General features: G+C 39.6%; 1 protein-coding gene across 4 annotated transcripts in view; it reads right to left on the reverse strand.

Moving 5' to 3' along the window:
• The window catches only part of LOC126473923 (uncharacterized), a 67821-nt gene extending 55311 nt beyond the window's left edge, over positions 1-12510 (reverse strand). The window contains exons 1-4 of one of the 4 annotated variants that reach the window (XR_007586537.1): positions 12220-12510; positions 6173-6454; positions 5883-6008; positions 5546-5657 (exon numbers count right to left, since the gene is read on the reverse strand). Coding sequence is in view for 3 of the 4 variants with exons in the window: in XM_050101281.1 (XP_049957238.1) it covers positions 5546-5657; positions 5883-6008; positions 6173-6454; positions 12220-12239 (540 nt within the window). In the remaining variant the exon portion in view is untranslated. The remainder of the gene's footprint in view (positions 1-5545; positions 5658-5882; positions 6009-6172; positions 6455-12219) is intronic. The other 3 variants (XM_050101281.1, XM_050101282.1, XM_050101280.1) reach the window with 3 other exon arrangements.
• Positions 12511-20751: the final 8241 nt, after the last annotated feature.

Consider the following 20751-nt stretch of genomic DNA (forward strand, 5'->3'; position numbering starts at 1 on the left):
GTACCTCATACTGGTAATGTGTGTTACCATATGCTTTATCACATCTTTAAAGCATCTGGATTGACAGTCGATGGGCACACTACAAGCTTAACACACTGCTCAATGAGCTTAAAGTCATGGAGAAGGTGCCTGCTCAGAATATCACATTCAGCTACCTCTAACACAAGCTCTCCTTGAGCACATACACCCCAAAAAAGTAAGACTCTCGGCGACCTGTGATACAGCTTCCCCAGAGATTAAAACTGTCTCCTTGAATATTGGGTGAATTTCACCATACAGAACAATATGCAGTTATATAAAATAAGCTTTAAAGAGTAATTCAGCAGCAAGACCATTACTTTTCTCTCCGGACATTTACTGTGGGGTTGGTATTCTGTCTTCTATCTAACGGATAGAATTACAACACCTGCATCATAAAGATGTAAAAAATATTCCACCATATTTGAGAAGCAGCAGCAAGTGGTCCCATCAAAACAGCTGAGAGTAAATCAAGTAGAATCCAATCACTAAATCAACAGCAGATAAAAAAATTGTGGTAATTTAATGGGAAGGCAATTCAACGCAGCACTCAACCTGACCCACCCAGTTTTGCTTCAGATACGGTGCATCCAATGACCTGATTTGCAGAGGCATATAATAATCATGAAGAAAGCTACAGGTCTGCAAAGTCTGAAAACTGTGTAAAATTTACAGGCGTCTATATTGGCACGTATTTCTGGACCGGTAACTCTGCTGCTAATCAAAAGACAGCAGTGAGACATATACAATTGAAAAGCTAATGATTAGGGCTTTACAATACACGCAACAAAGCGAGTTCTAATTCCTCATCTTAGACCTTTAATGTCTCAAAAAATCACTTCCTCATTTTTTTTTTAAAAAAAAGAAAGTCATATATATGGTTTTTCCCAGAACAGTAGCCGATAGTAGTCTTCATTATTCTGACCACTTGGTGAACATTTCTTGCTGTGAACAGCCAGCCACAGAGACTCATTTCAGCCAATCATAAGTAGCTTTTTACTCAAACTGCAGTATACATGTAATGTGAAGTAGTACTTAGTAGTAGTTTCGTAAAAAATGGATTTCAAGTCATAACTGTACTGTTGCAATCCATTTAAATGTGGTCATGTGAGCTTAATGAAGAATGTGATGAATGTTCAGGAATGGATGGTAAACAGGTGCCCGAATGTATTGCCAGGTGGAAAAATTTGCAGCAAACCTAGAAAGCAAAATCAGAAAACCCATCGCCCCCGTAGTGCTGCCACAGCTGTCCTACGAACTCCCACAAAATGTGTAAATGAAGAAGAAACAATGTAAGATGTGGCACTGGAATCTTTAAGTACTAGCCTTCAGTATTTAGGTGAATCTGCTGCGAAAAAAGAAGAGGCTTCAGTATGAGAAAAAGTACCCAAAGCAAAAACTGTGAAAGACTGCCTCAGTATTGGAGCATACTTATGTGGCGCAGCTGGTAGAAGAAGAGTGTACAAAATAGAAAAGGAAAAATCAATGCAGCTGGAAGATGTGTCACAATTCAGACTATATGTGACAAAATACAAATTCTGACAGTAATTTGGAAGAGCTGGATTATAAGGAAAACTATGAAAAAATTTTCCACTTCAGGTTGCATGCTACAAAGAGTAACTGTTAGTAGCAGACCACGGTATATTAATGTCACAAAATCTAAAGCTTGATAAGACGTGTGAAAAAGCCATTCAATGTGTACATGATTTTATCATGAGCCGTTTGATGCCAGGGAGAAAAGAACGTCTGTAAAAGAAAATGCAATTAAAGTACAGAAGCAGAATGTGTTGCACAACCTTAAGGAATTGCATGCATCTTTCAAAGACACACCCAGGTGTAAACAGGATAATCAAAATTTTGTAAGTTGTTACCAAAGCACTTTGTCCTTACCAATGCCACTTGGGACCCATGTCTCATACAAGAATTTTAAGTTAATGGTTGAAGGGTGTAAACTGAAAGAACTAATGAAGTCTGGAAAACACATATTACCATCAAACAAGCACTGCATAGCATTTGGTACATGTAATCCTGCACTTGCAGCATATGTCTTAGGGAGAGGTGTCCATGTCCCTACTGTCCAAATTTGACAGGACTGTGTGTCTGGTACAAATTGCACTGTTGAAGTTACACAGAAGTTTAGTTTTTGACACAATAAAATCTACAAATGATATCATTGACATGTTTGCAACAAATTTAGAACAGCTCCTACCACACACTTATCACCCAGCAGCATTCACAGCTCTCTCAAATCACTAAATAAGAACTCAAAAGTAAATGAAGACCTTGTTTGTGATTTTGTGGGTAACTACTACACCATTTGAATGGAGTACAATGCTTTCAGTGGAATAATTCTCAGGTTACAATTCATCTATTTGTAACTTACTACAGATATACACTGTGTATCATATGTGGAAATATTTCCCTGCCTTCAACATGATTTTTGTTTGTTTTTTTGTTTGTGTGTGTGTGTGTGTGGAGGGGGGGGGGGGGGGGGATGCACGCTTTCCAGCACAATTTCATCAATTTTTTCAAAACTGTCACTTTATAACTCTGAAGCTCATTCACTACTTCTCAGGTGCACGTGCTCTCAAATACAAAAGCAGGAAGAATTTCATGAATCGCCTTCATCATGGGGTTTTTGATGTTACAGCAGAATGGAATTTTTGCTACAGCTCAAGATAAAGGACCTTGTGGTGTGGTTGTGCATAGATTAGCCACACTTGCCAACCTCAATACATGAAACAGTATTTTTAAGTTGTTTCGGTGGTGCAAAGAAAATATTCCTTCATATGTCTCCCACTATACATCAGCTTCCCTTCAAGGAGGCACTTCCACGCATACAAGGACATTTCCACATACCCACAAGCTTCAATGAGTAATATCTATTAACAAAAGTAGAGCAATAGCAAGAAACATTCTATAGCAATGAAAACAAGCAATTACTGACAAAACTATTTAAATGGTAGATAAAAAATCCCAGTGGCTCCTTCAGGTAGAAGGGTTGAAGGAGAATGAAAAAGGGGGAAGGAAAAGGACTGGAGAGGTCTAGATAAAGGGATGATTATCAGAAAGTCACCCAGAATCACAGGTCAGGTGGGGACTTACCGTACGGGGTGAGAAGTGAAGACTGGATGAGATTTGAAAACCTGAGAGCTTAAAGGTGGAAGACACGATAATATGCAGTGATTACTGCTTAAACATCATGCACGAGTTGTTAAGAGTGAAAAGCTAAGAGCATCATACGTAACAATGGTGGGAGTGGGCAGTGAAAAATAGACGGGAAAGCAATGAAAGATGTAGAAAACTACAACAGGGTGAAGCAGAGAGAAGTTACAGTGAAGAACTCCTGAGACTGAGGAAATTAACGTAAACTGCACTAGCACAACAACATGTCCTTTGTTCTCGCCATCCACATGGCCTTAAATTACGTTACTTTCTTCCGTCTCAGCAGTTTTTCATTGTAACTACTCTCTGCTTCACTCCATTTTAGTTTTCTACATATTTCATTGTCTTTCCCGTCTATTTTTCACTGTCCACTGTTACGTACAATGCCTTTAGCTTTTCACTCTTATTAACTCGTGCATGATGTTTAAGCAGTAATCTCTGTCTGCATATTACCTTGTCTCTCAGGTTTTCAAATCTCGTCTGATGCAGTCCCCAACAATCAGTCTTTCCTTATCACCCCATACGGTAAGTCTACCCTGACCCGTGGTTCTGGGCGACTTTCCCAAAATCTACCCCTTTTCCTAGACCTCTCCAGTCTTTTTCCTTCCCCTTCAACCCTTCTGCCTGAAGAAGGAGCTACTGGCTTAAAGCCTGCCAATTACAAAGTACAATTGGTAAGTAGATTTTTATCTATCCAATTAAATAAAGAACATTTTCTGCTTCTTTATTGGGCTTACAAGAGTCAAGAGACTGCCGTGGTGAATGAAATGGTGTTAAGAGACATACATGGACTTGTTGCCTGTATGTATGACAGTCATTGGTGGTATCCAAATGTCTTACAAATATATGAAGAAACAGATTACGTACACGCCAGCTTCTTGCATCCAAATAGGCCATCTACAGCATCTGCCTTTCCTAGCTAACTGACACCCGTGTTATCAGACGATGTGACATTTAAAAAGATTGGGTCCATTGACACCGAATGGAAAGACACGCACTCTCCCTGCATCAGATCTGGTTAACAATAACAATTTAAATGGAGACTTGTGAGATGAGATGTAACCACTTTTACTGAAGCTATACTGTAAATCATTCATAATACCATAATAACAATATAAACCATATTTTTATACAACATTGTCTTGTACTTTACAATAATGTGTGTTTCATATTTACTTGCTTCCTTCAGCATTTTGAAAGTGTACTGAGGGTGACAAATTTTTATACCACATATTTTTCAAACAAATTGAATGTAGGGGTGGGGGGTGTTGATATATTCAAGGTCAATGATGGTGAATACGAAAATTCTTAGAAACCTGATATGTTGCATATCAGTGTGAAGATCTATCCATTAGCTTTTTAATTATGAGACTTTCATTGCTGTATCAGAATTAGAAAATTCCAGTAACATAAGTTGACACAGACATATTTAAGTTTAGGATCATTTCCAACTTATATGGCCCCCGTAACTTTGTCAATTGCCATATCTCTGCAAATCAGTAGTTTACCATCTCCTATCTGGATCATTGGGTGCACCATATTTGAAAGAAATCTGAGAGGGTTCAGGTTGAAAATGTTACTTATCTGTGTTGAATTGACTTTGAATTGCCCGATGAAGTACCTCTGGTACACAGTCATCTGTAGACACCAGAAGACTGCTGTTCAATGTACATAAGCAAATTGTAGTTAGATGGAACTGTCTGGTCCACTACCACTTGTGCAAATTAACTACAACGAATACTGGAGCATAGTTATAGGTATAACCAATAAAATGAACCAAGTATAGCATTGAAATTACAGAAAACTTTCCACTTCATTGGATGCATCTGCTTAACGTGCACCAAATAAACCAAGTTATGTTGAATGTATAAAATGTCAGCCCCTGATACGCAGTTAAACCTCACATTCACCAGAGAAATACAATTTTTGAAAAAGAAATATGCAAGGGTAGCAGTGGGAGAGGATGTGTAACACAATACAAACATCAACAATGATCAATATTTACATAAAAATCTTCCACCATTATTTTTCTGCAACCTTAGAACCTAACAAGATCTGATTAACCACAGAAACTTAAGTTTTAACATATGTGTAAGAACATTACAAACTGAATAAAGAATTTTAATGCAGTGCACAACAAATGGCAACTTTATAGTAACAGCAACTACAACTAAATGTCCTTGCATATCACGTAATAATCTGGTCCAATTGTTATTAATAAAGGGTAATTAATGTCATTTTTACACAACATTCACACATTCAAGGCTCAGTATAGCGTATATCACATACATGTAACATTCATTTGCTTTTATTTCATCACTGCCTCTTAAATGAAGTCAAATGATTTGCAGAGATACTTTACCGAAAGAGTTTTTCCTGAACCAGTTTGCGCAATGCCCACCATATCTCTTCCACTCAATGCAATGGGCCAACCCTGAGCTTGGATAGCTGTAGGTTCTGAGAACCCTTGCTTTCTGCACATACAAACAATCAAATCAAAAATCAAAAGTTTCATTAAGCATTTGTTATCTATTTTTGTAACCTGTATTCTCATGGTTAAAGAAAACAATTTCAATCAAAATAAGCACTGGCTTACATCCCTACAGTCACTATTAGCCATTCTATTACAGTAATCTACAGCAAATATGAAGAACATTGTACTTAATCTTCAAAAACACTGTTTTTGAAAACATACATACTTTATTTCTTTAAGTACATATTCTGGGAAACCAGCTTCATCAAATGTTCTGATAGGATTTGGAACATTGCGACCTTTAAGCGTTATTTCTTTGGAACTTCTATATTCTTCAACTTCCTGTGGTGACCTGTAAGGATGAAAATACAAGCATTTCCACAATTCTGACTAGTAGTAACAAATCGTAAAAAATGTAGCAATTTGGTATAAGCATCTTGGTTGTTATATAAGCAGTCAAATGTACTCCATCTAAACTCTGACCACTTAATGCACTGGTAACAATATTCCACTAACCTGTTTGCTACATCTGGATGAGGAACATAGAAGTCTTTGCGAAAAGGTTGAAGTCTGCTTAGGTCCCAATGTGGTTTCCGGAGATTAGCTCCAGCTTGACTTCTTTTCCCTCGTCCACCACCACCTCTTCGGTCATCACGATAACGATCTCTACTGCGACTACGGCTCCTTCGCCGACTTCTATCACGATCTCTGTCCCTGTCTCGGTCTCGGCCCCTGTCACGAGACCTGTCTCTGTCCCTGTCCCTATCTCGATCCCTGTCCCGGTCCCTGTCTCTGTCTCTACATAGGAAAAAAAAAAACAATCAAATCAACTAACAGATTTATAGTTTTACCATGTAAAGAGAAATTACATCATGAAAATATTACAATGCTTACCTACCAAAGAATGCAATAAAACAACACAAGTAAATTTTAGTCTGACCAAGTGTACAAAATAACTATTTGTCTAAATACTATAATGTATCCAACACTTTCATTTAAAAAGCCCATGTTTTCCTTAAAGTTACCGTAACTGTACAGTCATCAAGTTTTCTTGAGAGAGTTGTACAATGAAACATTTTACTGCATCATTACACGTATATATTTCAAAATACAATATAGCCCTGTGCAACAGAAACTTTCTTTACAAACTATTCATTTGTTGATTATGTTTTATTTTACAATGTGTGTCCCTAACAGGCTTTCTTCTGACAGGGCAGAGAACATGATCAGAACAATCCCTAAGTCCTTCCTCTTACTCCAGATGTGTGTCTCATTCACAATGATGAAAACCACAAAGGTGTCTGCAAAACTTCTCACATGATAAATGAGAATTCTAGCACTAGGAATCTAACAGTTGTGGATGAAGTGTACAATGTCACTAGCTAGTGTATTGAATGAAATTGGTGGCAACTAGATCGACTTGCCCAAAACACAATCTGCAAGCAACCAACCAACCAACTTTCGTAGTTTCCAAGCGTCCACAGCAGAAGCACTCAGCATCTATGAGTTGCTCCACTTGCTGCGTAAACAGAATTGCACACAAATGGGTTTCATACATGACTGTAAATGGCATGACCACTGCACACTTGAGTTTCATCATTTTAAAAATGCTGTATTCATGTCTAAAATGAAAGTTTCAGCTGTTGCACGAGTTGCAGTGGAGTTAATTCTTTGTTGGGCGAAACTGCGTCATAAGAATAGAAATAAGAAACTTGTTTGGGTTCATGCCTAGATAAAGACATCAGCTCGGGTGTTCAGTGACCTTACTGAAACTAATTGCTGTGAAAGATCACATAAGTTATTCTAATCATCTTAGAATGACACTAGAACAGCTCGCGCTACGCCAAAAAAAGTTAATGATGCAATAAGGTAAAAAGGTATGGCAATGTGTGAAGCACTGTCACCAGAAATATAATTAAAAATTGTGTTTTGTGCAAAAGTCTCAAGAACCCTAGGCCTGACATTTCCATTAACACCATGCTTAATTAAACCTTTGTCATGGCATGGTCCACTAAGTTTCAAAGAGAAGAAGCTCACCAGATTGTGGAAAATGCATCTGGAATTGCAGTTTCCAAATTTCACTCGTATGAAAAGTCAGCTCCATTACACCAACAAATGGTTGATAAAATTGTCAGTGCTACAGATGCAATTCTTAACTGGCAGAGGAAAACAGCTATCTCAACAATATGCACAATGACAGTTAACAGACCAGGAACATGTCAATAATGGAGTTTACCAGCCAGAAACATTGAGAAGCATATATGCTTGGGAGCAGGTGGGGAGGGGGGGGGGGGGGGGCAGTTGGGTGTTCAGGTTGATGGCTAATAGACAAAACTGAAGTCTGGTAATAATAATTATTCAAAACAGCCTGCATTTAGTACAGAATGGTTCCCAAACTACTATTCTGAAGACACGTGTACAGTGGCAACATTTCAGGGTTTGAACATATGTCCTACAATTTGTGAATGGGAAGCACTCCTTAACATTTTAAATAAACAAATATTGATTAAAAACTGACCAACTCTAACTACAGGATTTTAGTCTTTTAGACATGGACTGTTCCACAGTCCTGTTTTGTTTACTTGTATGTACGAAAACCTCAAATGCAGCAAAATGTCACTGCTTGTTTATGCAGTGAACATCATTCAAATCCCACAAACACCTACACATAGCATAGATACCCATAAAATGAACAATTTCCTCCATTCCCCCCATTTAATATTGCTGTTCATTTACACAATACTGCCACACCTAATATCAATACTTGTGCAACTTGGGTCACCAACGTTGTAAGAAACGAAAGTTGTTTAATTTTACTAATGAGTTGTGCAAAAGTGTGCCAACAAACGCATACTGGCCGGTACCACAAACGCGTGCAACACAGTGTCATCAGGTAAACTAGGCTTTACTTTGGGAACAAGTATGTATGAGAAACAGACTTAATGAACATGCATATTTAAATAGCTCACAATCTGAAAGTGAAACATTACTGACAACACCTGTCCGTCGACAGAAAATTAGCCTACTATTACAAACCTAGCTATGTGAGAGTCTAGAGTGAGGCCAATCCAAGTCACCAGTGTTTCTCTACTGCTCATAGGCAGCTAATGCTTCAGTTTCAGGAACAAGTCATGCAGTGGGCCCACCTGCATTTTATTTATAGCTTATGTTTGATAAATATGCACAATAAACATCAAAATACTCAGGCTTGGCCATTACTTAAAATACATTTTCTGAATCAATCTTGTTGCTTTTATTTCTATAGTGAGTGAAAGTGCATTTACCTATGGCACAAACAAACATTAAGCTACGCTACATGTCAAACAGTTACCACCCTTATCTGGCATTCAAATTTGTTTGCTTCACCAGCTCGCACCCAGTTACCACCTTTCTACCAAATCCCTAGAACTCCAGCAACGTTACCAATCAGTCTCCCACTACAACAATGTTTTTTGGGGGAGGGAGGAGTTAAACAACATACTAGCCTGAGACCGATGGAATAATAGATTCACATAATTACTGCTCCCATTGGTTGCATACAAACAGCTGCTAAAACATCCCCTTTTTTCTCCATCACACCCCATGTTGGGAGCTGACGACATTGTTATACAATACACGTTAAGTCACAGTATTGGCCCGACTGTAGCAGACAAGTTTGGTCATGAAAAAAGGATTCCTGCTCAAATGTCTTTGTTAACATGGCAGCACACACTGGGAATGTCTCGAACCAAGAAATGTAAGTCCATAAAAGTGTTGACCGCAATTATGCAACGAGCTCTCTCTCCCCCCTCCCCTATAATAATAAAGCTAACACACAACCTAAATCAAGGCAGCCTGATAAACCTGAATCCTGCTTATTAGTGAGGTTAAGATTTATAAGGGGTGTTCAAAAAGAAATATGCCAGAGGCATTATTACAGAAACCAGTACCTGTATGTTAGAAGTATTGACCCTGGCTGTTGAGACATTTGTCCCACTGTGACAAGGCAGTGAATGACTGACTCATAAAATTCCCAGGGCTGGGATGTTAACCAGTTCCGCACGTACGGGTGGACGTTGTCTGAGGTGAATCGTTTGCCCCTCAGAGCCTTTTTAAGGGGACCAAAAATGATTCACTTCTGATCCACTTCCTGCAGCATGGGGCAACAGTGAATGACCAGCATTACTTGCAAACCTTGACCACACTTCGCCAAGCATCAAATCAAAATGACCAGACAATCTCACCTGTGGGGTCATTATGCTCCACGAGAATGCAAAGCCTCATATGGCCAACACAGTCGCGGCACTCCTGCAGAAATTCAAATGGGAGGTTCTCGGCCAACCTCCAAACAGTCCGGACCTCTCCCCCTGTGATTAGGCCATTTTTGGTCCCCTTAAAAAGGCTCAGAGGGGCAAACCATTCACCTCTGACGCCATTCAGCTGTACATGCAGAACTGGTTAACATTGCACCCCCAGGAATTTTATGAGACAGCCATTCATCATCTTCTGTCAAAGTGAGGCAAGTGTCTCAACAGGCAGTGTCAATATTTCTAACATACAGGTACTGGTTTCTGTAATAATGCCTCTGGCTCATTTCCTTTTGAACGACCCTTATATTTAGTGTCCCAACCTCGCATCTTTTATGGGAGTATGACACGATGATATGACACATCTATAGTGTCTGCCATCTGGTGGCAGAACATGTGGAACTATGAGAAATAGCAGAAATTATCAGCATGTGGAAATATACAAGAGTTCTAAACTGCCGAGAATCTTCGCATCCATGTGCGACTGTAATAATGAATACATATGCAGAATGGGGTACTTCGCATCCATGTGCGACTGCAATAATGAATACATATGCAGAATGGGGTACTCAGTGTGTGCTTTCTACTAGCTATTGTTTATGGTTTGCTGACATCTGTAGCCAACAGCTAACTTCACATTTTCATATGGGAACTTTTGCATATTTTTATTTAATGATTAACTTCCATAAATGCAGTAATCAAATGCAATATTTTATGCAAGCTGTCTGCAAAAAGAATTCTTTGTATCAGCTGTATATTCTAAAAATGGAAGTGGACCAAATAAACAAATATCCTAGTAAAAGCACACAGTGAGGAAATATGCCTGTATGATCATGACTTACTGAAATATGATAGTAATCCTTTCTTTCTGACTAAATATGAATAATTTTACAAGTCTGATTCAGTATTTGTATATTAAACTTACAAAGCCCTCACATTTGATTTGATTCCTTCTATAGCATTATTCCAGCATGTCCGGAAGAAGAAAGGAAATTGTGGGTGTGAGTGCCCAACAAGAAATTTCCCCTGAGTTTGTTAGTGGTGTTTAACGTCCCGTCGACAACGAGGTCATTAGAGACGGAGCGCAAGCTCGGGTTAGGGAAGGAAATCGGCCGTGCCCTTTCAAAGGAACCATCCCGGCATTTGCCTGAAACGATTTAGGGAAATCACGGAAAACCTAAATCAGGATGGCCGGAGACGGGATTGAACCGTCCTGCGCGTCTCTGGGTTCCTATCGAATTTGAGATCGGACCAGCCCGTTACAATTTCTGCAGAAAAACTGACGTGCGACGTGAATCGGTCTGCAGTTCCAGATAAGTTCGCTTGGGGCGCTGCTACAGAGGTGCATCGTGAAACACTCCTTACAGTTATGCAGAACGTATTTACACACGGGACTAACAGCCTTTTCGTATATACACATTGTCGTTAAAGTTCTGAACGTGAAAAGAGAATTAAATTGAGCACAGACGCGAAAGTGGGCTCTGCAACAGATCGATCTTTTATTTTACACTCACATTCGTTGGCTTTCCATCCTCAACAAAATAGCCACCTTCTAGCCTAACCAAGCTACAACGAAGATTTCACCACATTTGAACTGTGGAGCAATACAAGGCATAGAGTATAACTGTAGCGAGGCAAATATAACTGAACGGAATGCAATTCCTGTATGGTGGATGACTGCCTTCAAACTACTACGCTTTGAAGGTAATTTTTCCCCTATTTATTATAGCACAATTCTTCAGAAACATTAAACAGGTTAATGTCCAATGAAGTATTGTGCAAAAATTAAGCTTCAAGTTATACAAATTTGATCATTATACGTGTTTCACACTGTAAAATAATATAACAGTAACTCTCGGCGCCGAATCCAAAAAATGTAGTCATAGCACCGCTCTCTCCCTCCCCCTCCTCCCACCCCCTCTCTCTCTCTCACACACACACACACACACACACACACACACACGATATATTACAACATTAACATTACACATTTTGAAGTTCAGTACCAAACTACGCAGCAATCTCCACAAATTTTCACAGCTCTTAGCAATTAAAGAATACATAACTTCAATTGGCTAACAATCTTCGAAAACTGTTCATCGTTGCCTATAAATAACTCCATATATTTTTATAATTAAGCTAATGATCCTATTGCCAATTTCTACTTCAACACCGACAATACTTTCAAAATTTACTCAGTCCACAACGCACATCAATGTAGCCCAATATGGTCCTTCATTAACAGTCAAATTTTGTAAGAACTTGCTCCTTACTTACCTTCTATCCGACCTTCCCATTTCGCACTCTTTTTTTTTTAAAACACGGTTCAAGTTCAAAATAAAGTCAAACTAGTAACAAACTCAAATTAAACGCTTTTCACGAGTCAACCTCCACCAGATCAACCACTCCACGTAAGAACATGGCGTCAAGAGGAAGCAACTGCTGCACGCGGAAGAATACAGTTATTATTGTCTCTCGAATACGCTCCAGATGTTACAATTTTTCGCTTTAATAATACTACTGAACAAAATGCGATAGCCATAAACTAAACGAATGTGATCCCTATAACACTGTATAATGATGCACTGTTTACGTACAATAACATTGTTCACCGACAGTAAAATCACAAAACTACTTTCTGCCGCTCAGGTCACAAACCAACGAAACTATGCAAAAAAATTAAGTACTTCCGTTACGCCTTCGACCGGTTGTGCATATGGGTATCTTCTATTTGCATCAAACTAACAAATTTTTCGAAACAAAACAAAATGACGCAATCCATAGTCTTTAAATTTTTTTCAATATTTGCTTAATTTACAACAGATTTTTCACAATTGAAACTCACAGTTCATCGAAATGTTTAAACCCCTCTAAAAAAATCAGAAATAGGAACATTCATAATAGAAAAGGTAACTTGTGAAAACTCTTCTATAGTTTTCCATTCACAGAACCAGTACCAACAATTTCTCATTCAGATTTGACGATGATTTCACTCTGGATCTAACGGGACGGAAAGTAAAAACTGTCGCAAAACTTTAAAAAGAAAAAAAAAAGGGAAAGACGGAAGTCGGGGTCTTTGTTTTCATTTCGATATTTGTTTAAGTTACAACATATTTTTCACTTTCGAAACTCACAGCCCATCGAAACGTTTTAAGGTTTCGAAAAAAGGTAGTACTAGAAAAATTTTTTGTAGTTTGCAAAAGAGCAAAAGTCTGAAGGTGGATCTGCGCAGAGAGGAGGAGCAATAGGGAAGCTTGGAGGGGATAAGGTTGGTGTTGTGGCACAGCGGCGGCGAACTAAGTCCTCGTTGCCAAACCGAACGGACAAGTCAGGTTCATTTGCCTACAGTATCTCGTAATATATGTTCATAACTGTGATGTGAATAACACATAACAAAATTACCAACTGATATTGATCAGTTGTCTACATGACAGAAATCATCCTTCATGTATTGACGGACGCTGCATTTACTGCAACACAATTACAGACGACGTCATGTAGGAACACGAGAACAGCTGACACAACTATTATCTAACAGATAATTAAATTAACTCCAAACATAAATTGAAGCCACTACATTTGCTTGGCTCTTTCTGCAGGATATATTTTTTAAAAAAGTGTGATTTTTTTAAATGTGTGTTAAGTGCAAATCATTGTGTGTAAGAAAGGGTTACAGGTATCAAAGTAAAATTTAAAGTAAAATACTATCGTGTATATGGTGGGTATGTTTTCATATTTTTTTCTGACAGGGAGCATTATGAATGTAAACTAACTCGCTTCACAGCACTGTGTGAGAGTGCATTTGTGATTCGTGTAATGAGCGGTCAACTAACCTCCTTCAAATAACTCGAGGAAATGCTGCCCGATAAGTTCGTCGAAAACACAATGAGATCTACTTTGTATGTTATTCTGAAGTTGGCGCTTCCCACATACCTCTATGGTAGAGCAGAGCTCCTGAAATATATGGATACTTGTAATGCAGTCGTCGGCCTAACCTGATATAGACCGTTGGTGTCTCCAACGTTTCTTCTGGGTTTGCTTACTGAGCGAAGGGTGATGCTGTGGTTGATTGCCCAGTTTCTCCACTGGTTTGCCCCAGAGTCATCAGTGCGGCTTTCTCATTTTCCTCAAGAGCTGTAGCAGTGTCTAATGTAAGCAGATACACTAACTTAACATGTTCTAGTAACATCGTTTGTGGCTTATCGTTATTTGGATCTGCACTGTATGATCATCATGTTTTAAAATGATTAATACACCAGAGTACAGCAGTTGTAATGGCAGACACACTGCGTCCATTATTGGAGCATATTTTCCGATCTCTGTGGATGAATATCTTAAATTCCCATGGTTTGATGCTGGTGAAGGGCTTAGACTGGATACTGAGTTTTCACCTGCTGTAGCGAGTTTAGTAATTCTGTCTCCCTCAGTACATATTGCACTGAAATAGCTCTGACAAGAGATGCAACGCCACACCACAGACTATTTCTGCAGCTGAGACTCCTGTGCTCATCTTATATTCAGTGTGCAGTAAATGCCAGTGGCAGTGCAGAACTGTCCTTGTGACACATTAGTGCAGCTTTCGTCATCCTATGCCAGCACTCTACCATCCCACTACATGCTGCGTGGTAACTGGTTGTATGGTAGTATTAGAATCCACAGAACTTTAGCAGCTGCACGAACAGTCTCAATTCGAATTGTCATCCCTGACCAATAGTGATATGTGATGCAGAGTCAAACCATAACATCCATGACATGAAAAAAAATTCTTGCCTTTCTCTCTGCTCAGCTGTCACTGATTGCAACTGCCTCAGCCCACTGAGTGTTTGTCAGCTCAGAAAACATGCAGTGACAACCTTCTGATGATGGCAGTTGACCCACAATATCTATATGTACGTGGAAGAAACAGTCTATCGCCTCTAAAAACTCTCCCACCAACTTGTGTACATGTCTGCTGACATGGTATGCATGTTCCGGTCCATTGGCGATGTTCTTTCGTTATGCCGGGACAAGCGAACCTTTCTGTCAACAGTTTGGTGCTTCTTTTTGCGCTAGAGTGGGCTAGGTTATCAATACTATCAAAAACCACTTTGCATAAGTTTTCCAGCACGAAAGGTCAGGGGCTGGTTTCGTAAATATCAACCAAATGATATACTTAGCCCCTAATAGCCGCATTTGTTTAAGCTGTAGCTCCATTGAACTACTTTGAATATATTCCTGCAGCTGACTGTCAGTGGCCCATACTTTGCTGAATTACTTGTAAACAAGAGTGTATGTGATAGCTCCAATTCATGAGAAAAAAAAAGCTACTGTGTTCTCGCCCCTTTTATGTACCTGACGTCCATGGTGAATTGGATGAAAAACTCAAGCTGGCGGATTGTCATGGACAACAGCCTATCTCTGTGTTTGCTAAAGGCAAATGTGACATCTTTTAAGGTCCATAAAAGTTACGAAAGACTTGGCCTCTATGTAAGAGGGAAAGTGTCACATGTCTCTGTAAATGGCTAATAGCTCCCAGTCGTATGCACTCCAGTTTGTTCGAGCTTCCCCAAGTTTACGAGAACTAAAACTCAAGGGATGCCAATTCTTTCCTACATAATGATGAAGAGCTGTGCTGATTGCCTGCTGGCTAGCATCTACCACTATCGATAACGGCGCATCTCGAAGTGGATGGGCCAAAGGAACCTGAATTTTACAAGCTAGCTTTTACCTTTTCGAAGGTTCTTTACATTTCCACTCTCCTTGGCTTGGGACAGTGGCCCATTGCATCATTACCTTACCGTGCTGCCATCAACAATGTTTGAACCTCCAATGCCCCCACTATGTGTCGACAGTAAAAGTGCATGTTTCCCAGGAATCCTCTTCATTGCTGAAAAGCATTTAAGCTTGGTACATACCTGATGACGTCGATCTCGTTTTTTAATGGAAAAATTCTGGTTCCCCAAACTGCATGACTAAGGCATGTTACTTGCTTCCGCTGCAGAGCACACTTTGCTTCATTGACTATTATACCATATTTGCATATTCTGTTGAACACTGCTCTCAGGTGTGTCCAGGTGCAATGTAATCATCTTTGAAAATATCAGAATATCGTCCAGTTGAACAAAGCAGAAACTGAGTCCTATTAAACATCTTCTAAAAAACGTTGCCATATGTGTGTGACATTATTCAAACCGAATGGTATAAACAAATATTCAGAGAGACCAAACGGTTTTATACTGTGGTCTTGGGTATGCCTTCTTCCGCTGTCAGTATCTGGTTGTAAGCTTTACTACAATCAGTGATGCTGCAGATCATGGTTCCAGCTAATACATTTGTGAAATCCCTTATATCTGGTACCAAGCGGCAGTCTGGAATGAAGCATGCATTTAATGTTTGGTAATTTCTACAGGGCCTCAATGTGCCATCTTTTATTTCGACCAGATGCAGTGGTGATGCCCAAGAGCTATCTGATCTGTGTATAACCCCCACTTGTAGCATCTCTTCACCCTCCGCTTTTGCTGGCCAGGTGATGTCCTATTACAATGAATTGTATTATGCTATCCTTGCTTTATCTGGTCCTCACCATCCTGTCTGTTCTCCTGTATAATTGAACTACATGGTGGGCAGATGGTGTCGGTAGTGCCATAACCTGTAGAACCTGACATGACTTCCCTATCCATCTTAATTTATACTGTACTGAGATTTATGTCTAGATTTTGCTGACTAATGAATTCCCCTCTTAATCTGGGGTCCACCACATCTGCGAACACAAATCTTCACTTGTACTTCTTACTGAATCTTAGATCAACTTCCACTTAGTAATCTCTGTATGTCCTTTTTGGCAAACTGTTGGCTGCCATAAGATGAATAGATGCGGCTCTCATTGCATTCCTGTCTTGTCCAACTGGTAAAGTGCTTAAGCATGACCTCCAATGGAATACATACCAAAGGTTTGCTTCTTTGTTTCTTATCTGCAACCTTCATGACAATGTTAGCAAGCTTGATTGGTTCTATATGTCTATGGACCCCATTGAATTTTGCTTGCATGATTGTTGACGCTTCCAGGACTCATGTTGCTTTTTCTTTTTCAATTTGGTGCTCGTGCAGAGTTTCACAACTGCTGCTCTTTGCTGAGACCATTTCGGTATGTACATGTGGACATGTACCTTGTGGGCCACTCACCAAAACGTCTGTGATACCAGCACACTGTATTTTGTTGCTTCTTTTGAGCCATTTGTCCACCTGCTTGCTTATTTTGAAACAGTTTCTTCATGTGTTCTTTGATGTCTGGTTGGGGTTCTTTTGTCCACTGCAGTGTTGACACTTCCTTTTGCAGTGCATCTACACTGGTGTCTAAAATTAAAGCAACAAACGGAAATTTTGCAAGCTTGCGTTTACTTTCCCACAAAACAATGTAAACAGGTGATAATAAAGTACAAAGAAGGAATACGAATGTAATCAACTGAAACATGCATAATGGTAGGCAAAAATGATCTTTGTTTTTTTTTTCAACTTAATAGATTTGCATTTACATTCTGACAACTGCTTAATGTGCAAAGTATGGGATGTCACCACCTCTGGCACCAATATACTCCTAAAAATAATGGGACATACTGTGAATGGTGTCATCAATCTCATTTTCAGGCAATAACACCCATTCTGCCTGCAGAGCTGGTCACAAGACTTGGAGAGTGGTTGGTGGATGTTGATGAGATACAACCCACCTCTCTAGTGCATCCCAGACATTTTCTATGGGGTTCAAATCAGGAGAGAGAGCAGGCTACATAATGCGTGCAATATCTTCTATTTCCAAAACAACATCAACTATTTTTGCTCTATGAAGTTGATCATTATTGTCCATCAACATGAAGTCTGGGCCCACAGCACCACGTAACAGTTGTGCATGAGATCCCAAGATCTCCTCACTGTACTTGACAGCAGTTCAATTTTGCTAATTCACATGTACAATTTCATAAAGAGGTTTTCGTGTGGTCAACATAATCCCTTCCCTCACCATGAGGGATCCAACTCGATATCGCTCTCCACAATGATTTAGTCTCGAAATCGTGTTCCACGTGCCCGCCAGATGCGAATCCGTCGAGAATCACCCTCACGACCAAATCGGGACTTATCTGCGAAAAGAACGTTGACCCACCATTCGACTGTCCAGGTGGCATGTTGGCGGTTCCGTTTTAGACGTTCCCTTCTGTGAAGACACGCCAGAGGTAAACAGACAGCAAGTATCCAACAATAAAGGCGAGTCTGCTGAAGCCATCTGTACACCGTTTACCTCTATACAACACGTCCAGGGGATGCTGTGAGGTCGGATGCCAATTGCAGTGCAGCACAAAGCAGTACCGTCGTACCATTACAGTTAAATAACGGTCCACTCTTTCTGACGTCGCATATAGTCGGCCTTGTCCTGGTCTCTGGGACACAGTTTTGGTCTCTGTAAATTGTCGCCTCATCTGAGAAACAACAGAACGATTCACATTAAGCCACTTAGCCACAGCATTTTGCGACTTTCCTGCTTTAATTCTTACTATGGCCCTACACAGCATCGAGCCTCCAGTGTCTTTTCTGTGCCATACTGCACCGTCTGTGACTATGTACACAGCGATTGTGGATGTGAGACAGCCCTGCAAACGCTACCCCGCTGCATAGCTGCCCTGACGTCATTGCTGGTGTGGTTGTCGATTGACCGGAAAGTCATCTTCAGTGCAGAACGTGACCTTAAGGACATCTGTTGACAGTTGGTATGATTTTTCGTTAATTAGGCACAGAACGGGGAAATAGCGGTTTGTTGTTTTAATTTTGGACACCAGTGTATTTGGCTTTTCATGCAGTGAAGCTCCTTACTACTGTCTGTTTGCTGGTCCTTCAGAAGAGCAACTGCTTCTTGTAAGTCGACTTCGTTGGCTGCCATCATCACTGTCGAAGTACTTGCTTAGTCTATTGTCGCATACACCTTATCTGCTACAACGATAACAGAAGTGATGTCGATTCTCCCACACATCAGTACACGTGCCTTCACCGCCTCTGGAAGCTGCATAAACCAAGCACGCCCTTACGTAGCATCAGGCATTTCCTCCTCTCCAGCAGTGCTGCAATAACAAGTGCTGCCAGAACTTCGAAGGTGTTCTACCACCAATACAGTAGATATGTAACACCTGCTGTATGTTTTATTCCAATGACTTGCACAGTTGGTTGGCTAGTATCTCTCTCAGGTGTAGATATTGTCTTTCTTGACTTGGCTTCAATATAATATCGAGGGCTATTGCGGCTGCCCTAGAATCTAAACTCTTCATTATTACCACAAACTCACGACCTTTTTACAGTCGTTGGCAATGCTGTTCTGCGCAAACACTAATTTCAGCACCACAAACCACAATTCTGCTTTTCCAGTTACTTCGAAATTTGTACCTTCATTTGTGAATTAAGATTTATTTCATCCCTATCAGCGAAAATGTTGGCTGAATTTATGTTGTGCTTCAGCATTCGTGGAGATAATTCCATATTCTTCTGCATTTCAATTTTAGCTTGGGGTCTGTCAAATTGTATTTGCAAGTCTCCTTGCTGCAATAACAGCTGCATCTCTATCTGAATTCGTCTTACGTCTTGATGCGAAGGCATCGTACATCTTTGCACAGTTTCTGGTGTCTCGCATTCTACAGGATTGTCGGGCTCACCAACTTGTAGGTATTCTTCATTTCACCCTATTGTATTGAAGCAATGAATTAGCACTTCTGAATTCAACATATTTTGTTAAGCACTATAAATTAACACAATGATAAAGTCGCAAATTAACACAGAACTGTCAAAATCAGGGTAACGCTCGTTTCACACCACTTCCTACAAACTAGACGTCATTTTGACATCACGGACACTATCGACCATTGTATGATCGGCTATTGACTCGGTGACTTTGATTAGATTAGATTAGATTCAGTTGTCGTTCCATAGACCCAAAAGATGAGATGATTCTTGTAGGTGTGGAACATGTCAGAAAGTATAGCATAAAACATAAAACATTTGAATATAATACTTACTACGCAGATCATTTGTCAGGAGATAGTCGAAATATGTTAATATAACACAGTAAACTGGAACAGCTAATATTTACAGAATTAACATGCTGTCAGAATGAAACTCGGTTATGCACTATTAATAAATTCATTATACACAAAACGCCTCTTCTTGACTGTTGTGACCAAGTATTGTCAAAACTGAAACCTAACAGATATTTTTACTTAAGCCAGCTTAACAGTCTCTGTTAAGATATTCATCTATGGAGTAGAAGGAGTTGCCTATCAAAAAGTCTTTCAAACTCTGTTTAAGCCTTGCTTTATCTGGAACCAAGTTTTTAATGATTGCTGGCAATTTATTGCAAATGTGTGTTCCTGAATATTGGACTCTTTTTTGGACCAAGGTAAGTGATTTTAGCTCTTTATGTAGATTGTTCTTATTCCTAGTTTTGATACTATGTATTGAGCTATTGGTTGGAAGTAGAGATGTATTACTTGCAACAAAATTCATTAAGGAATAAATATACTGAGAAGTAGTGGTTAGAATACAAAGTTCCTTGAACAGGTTTCTACAAGATGTTCTTAAATTTACACCACAAATGATTCTTACTACACACTTTTCCACCCTAAAAACTTTTGCTCAGTTTGATGAGCTGCCCCAGAATCTGATCCTATATGACACAACAGAATGAAAGTAAGCAAAGTATGCAAGTTTTTTTATATTTATACCTCCTACATCTGACATCATTCTCACAGCAAATACAGAATTGTTTAGGCGCTTAAGCAATTCTGTGGTATGCCCTCT

Source organism: Schistocerca serialis, chromosome 4, assembly GCF_023864345.2.
Source record: "Schistocerca serialis cubense isolate TAMUIC-IGC-003099 chromosome 4, iqSchSeri2.2, whole genome shotgun sequence".
In the NCBI taxonomy this organism is placed as follows: domain Eukaryota; kingdom Metazoa; phylum Arthropoda; class Insecta; order Orthoptera; family Acrididae; genus Schistocerca; species Schistocerca serialis.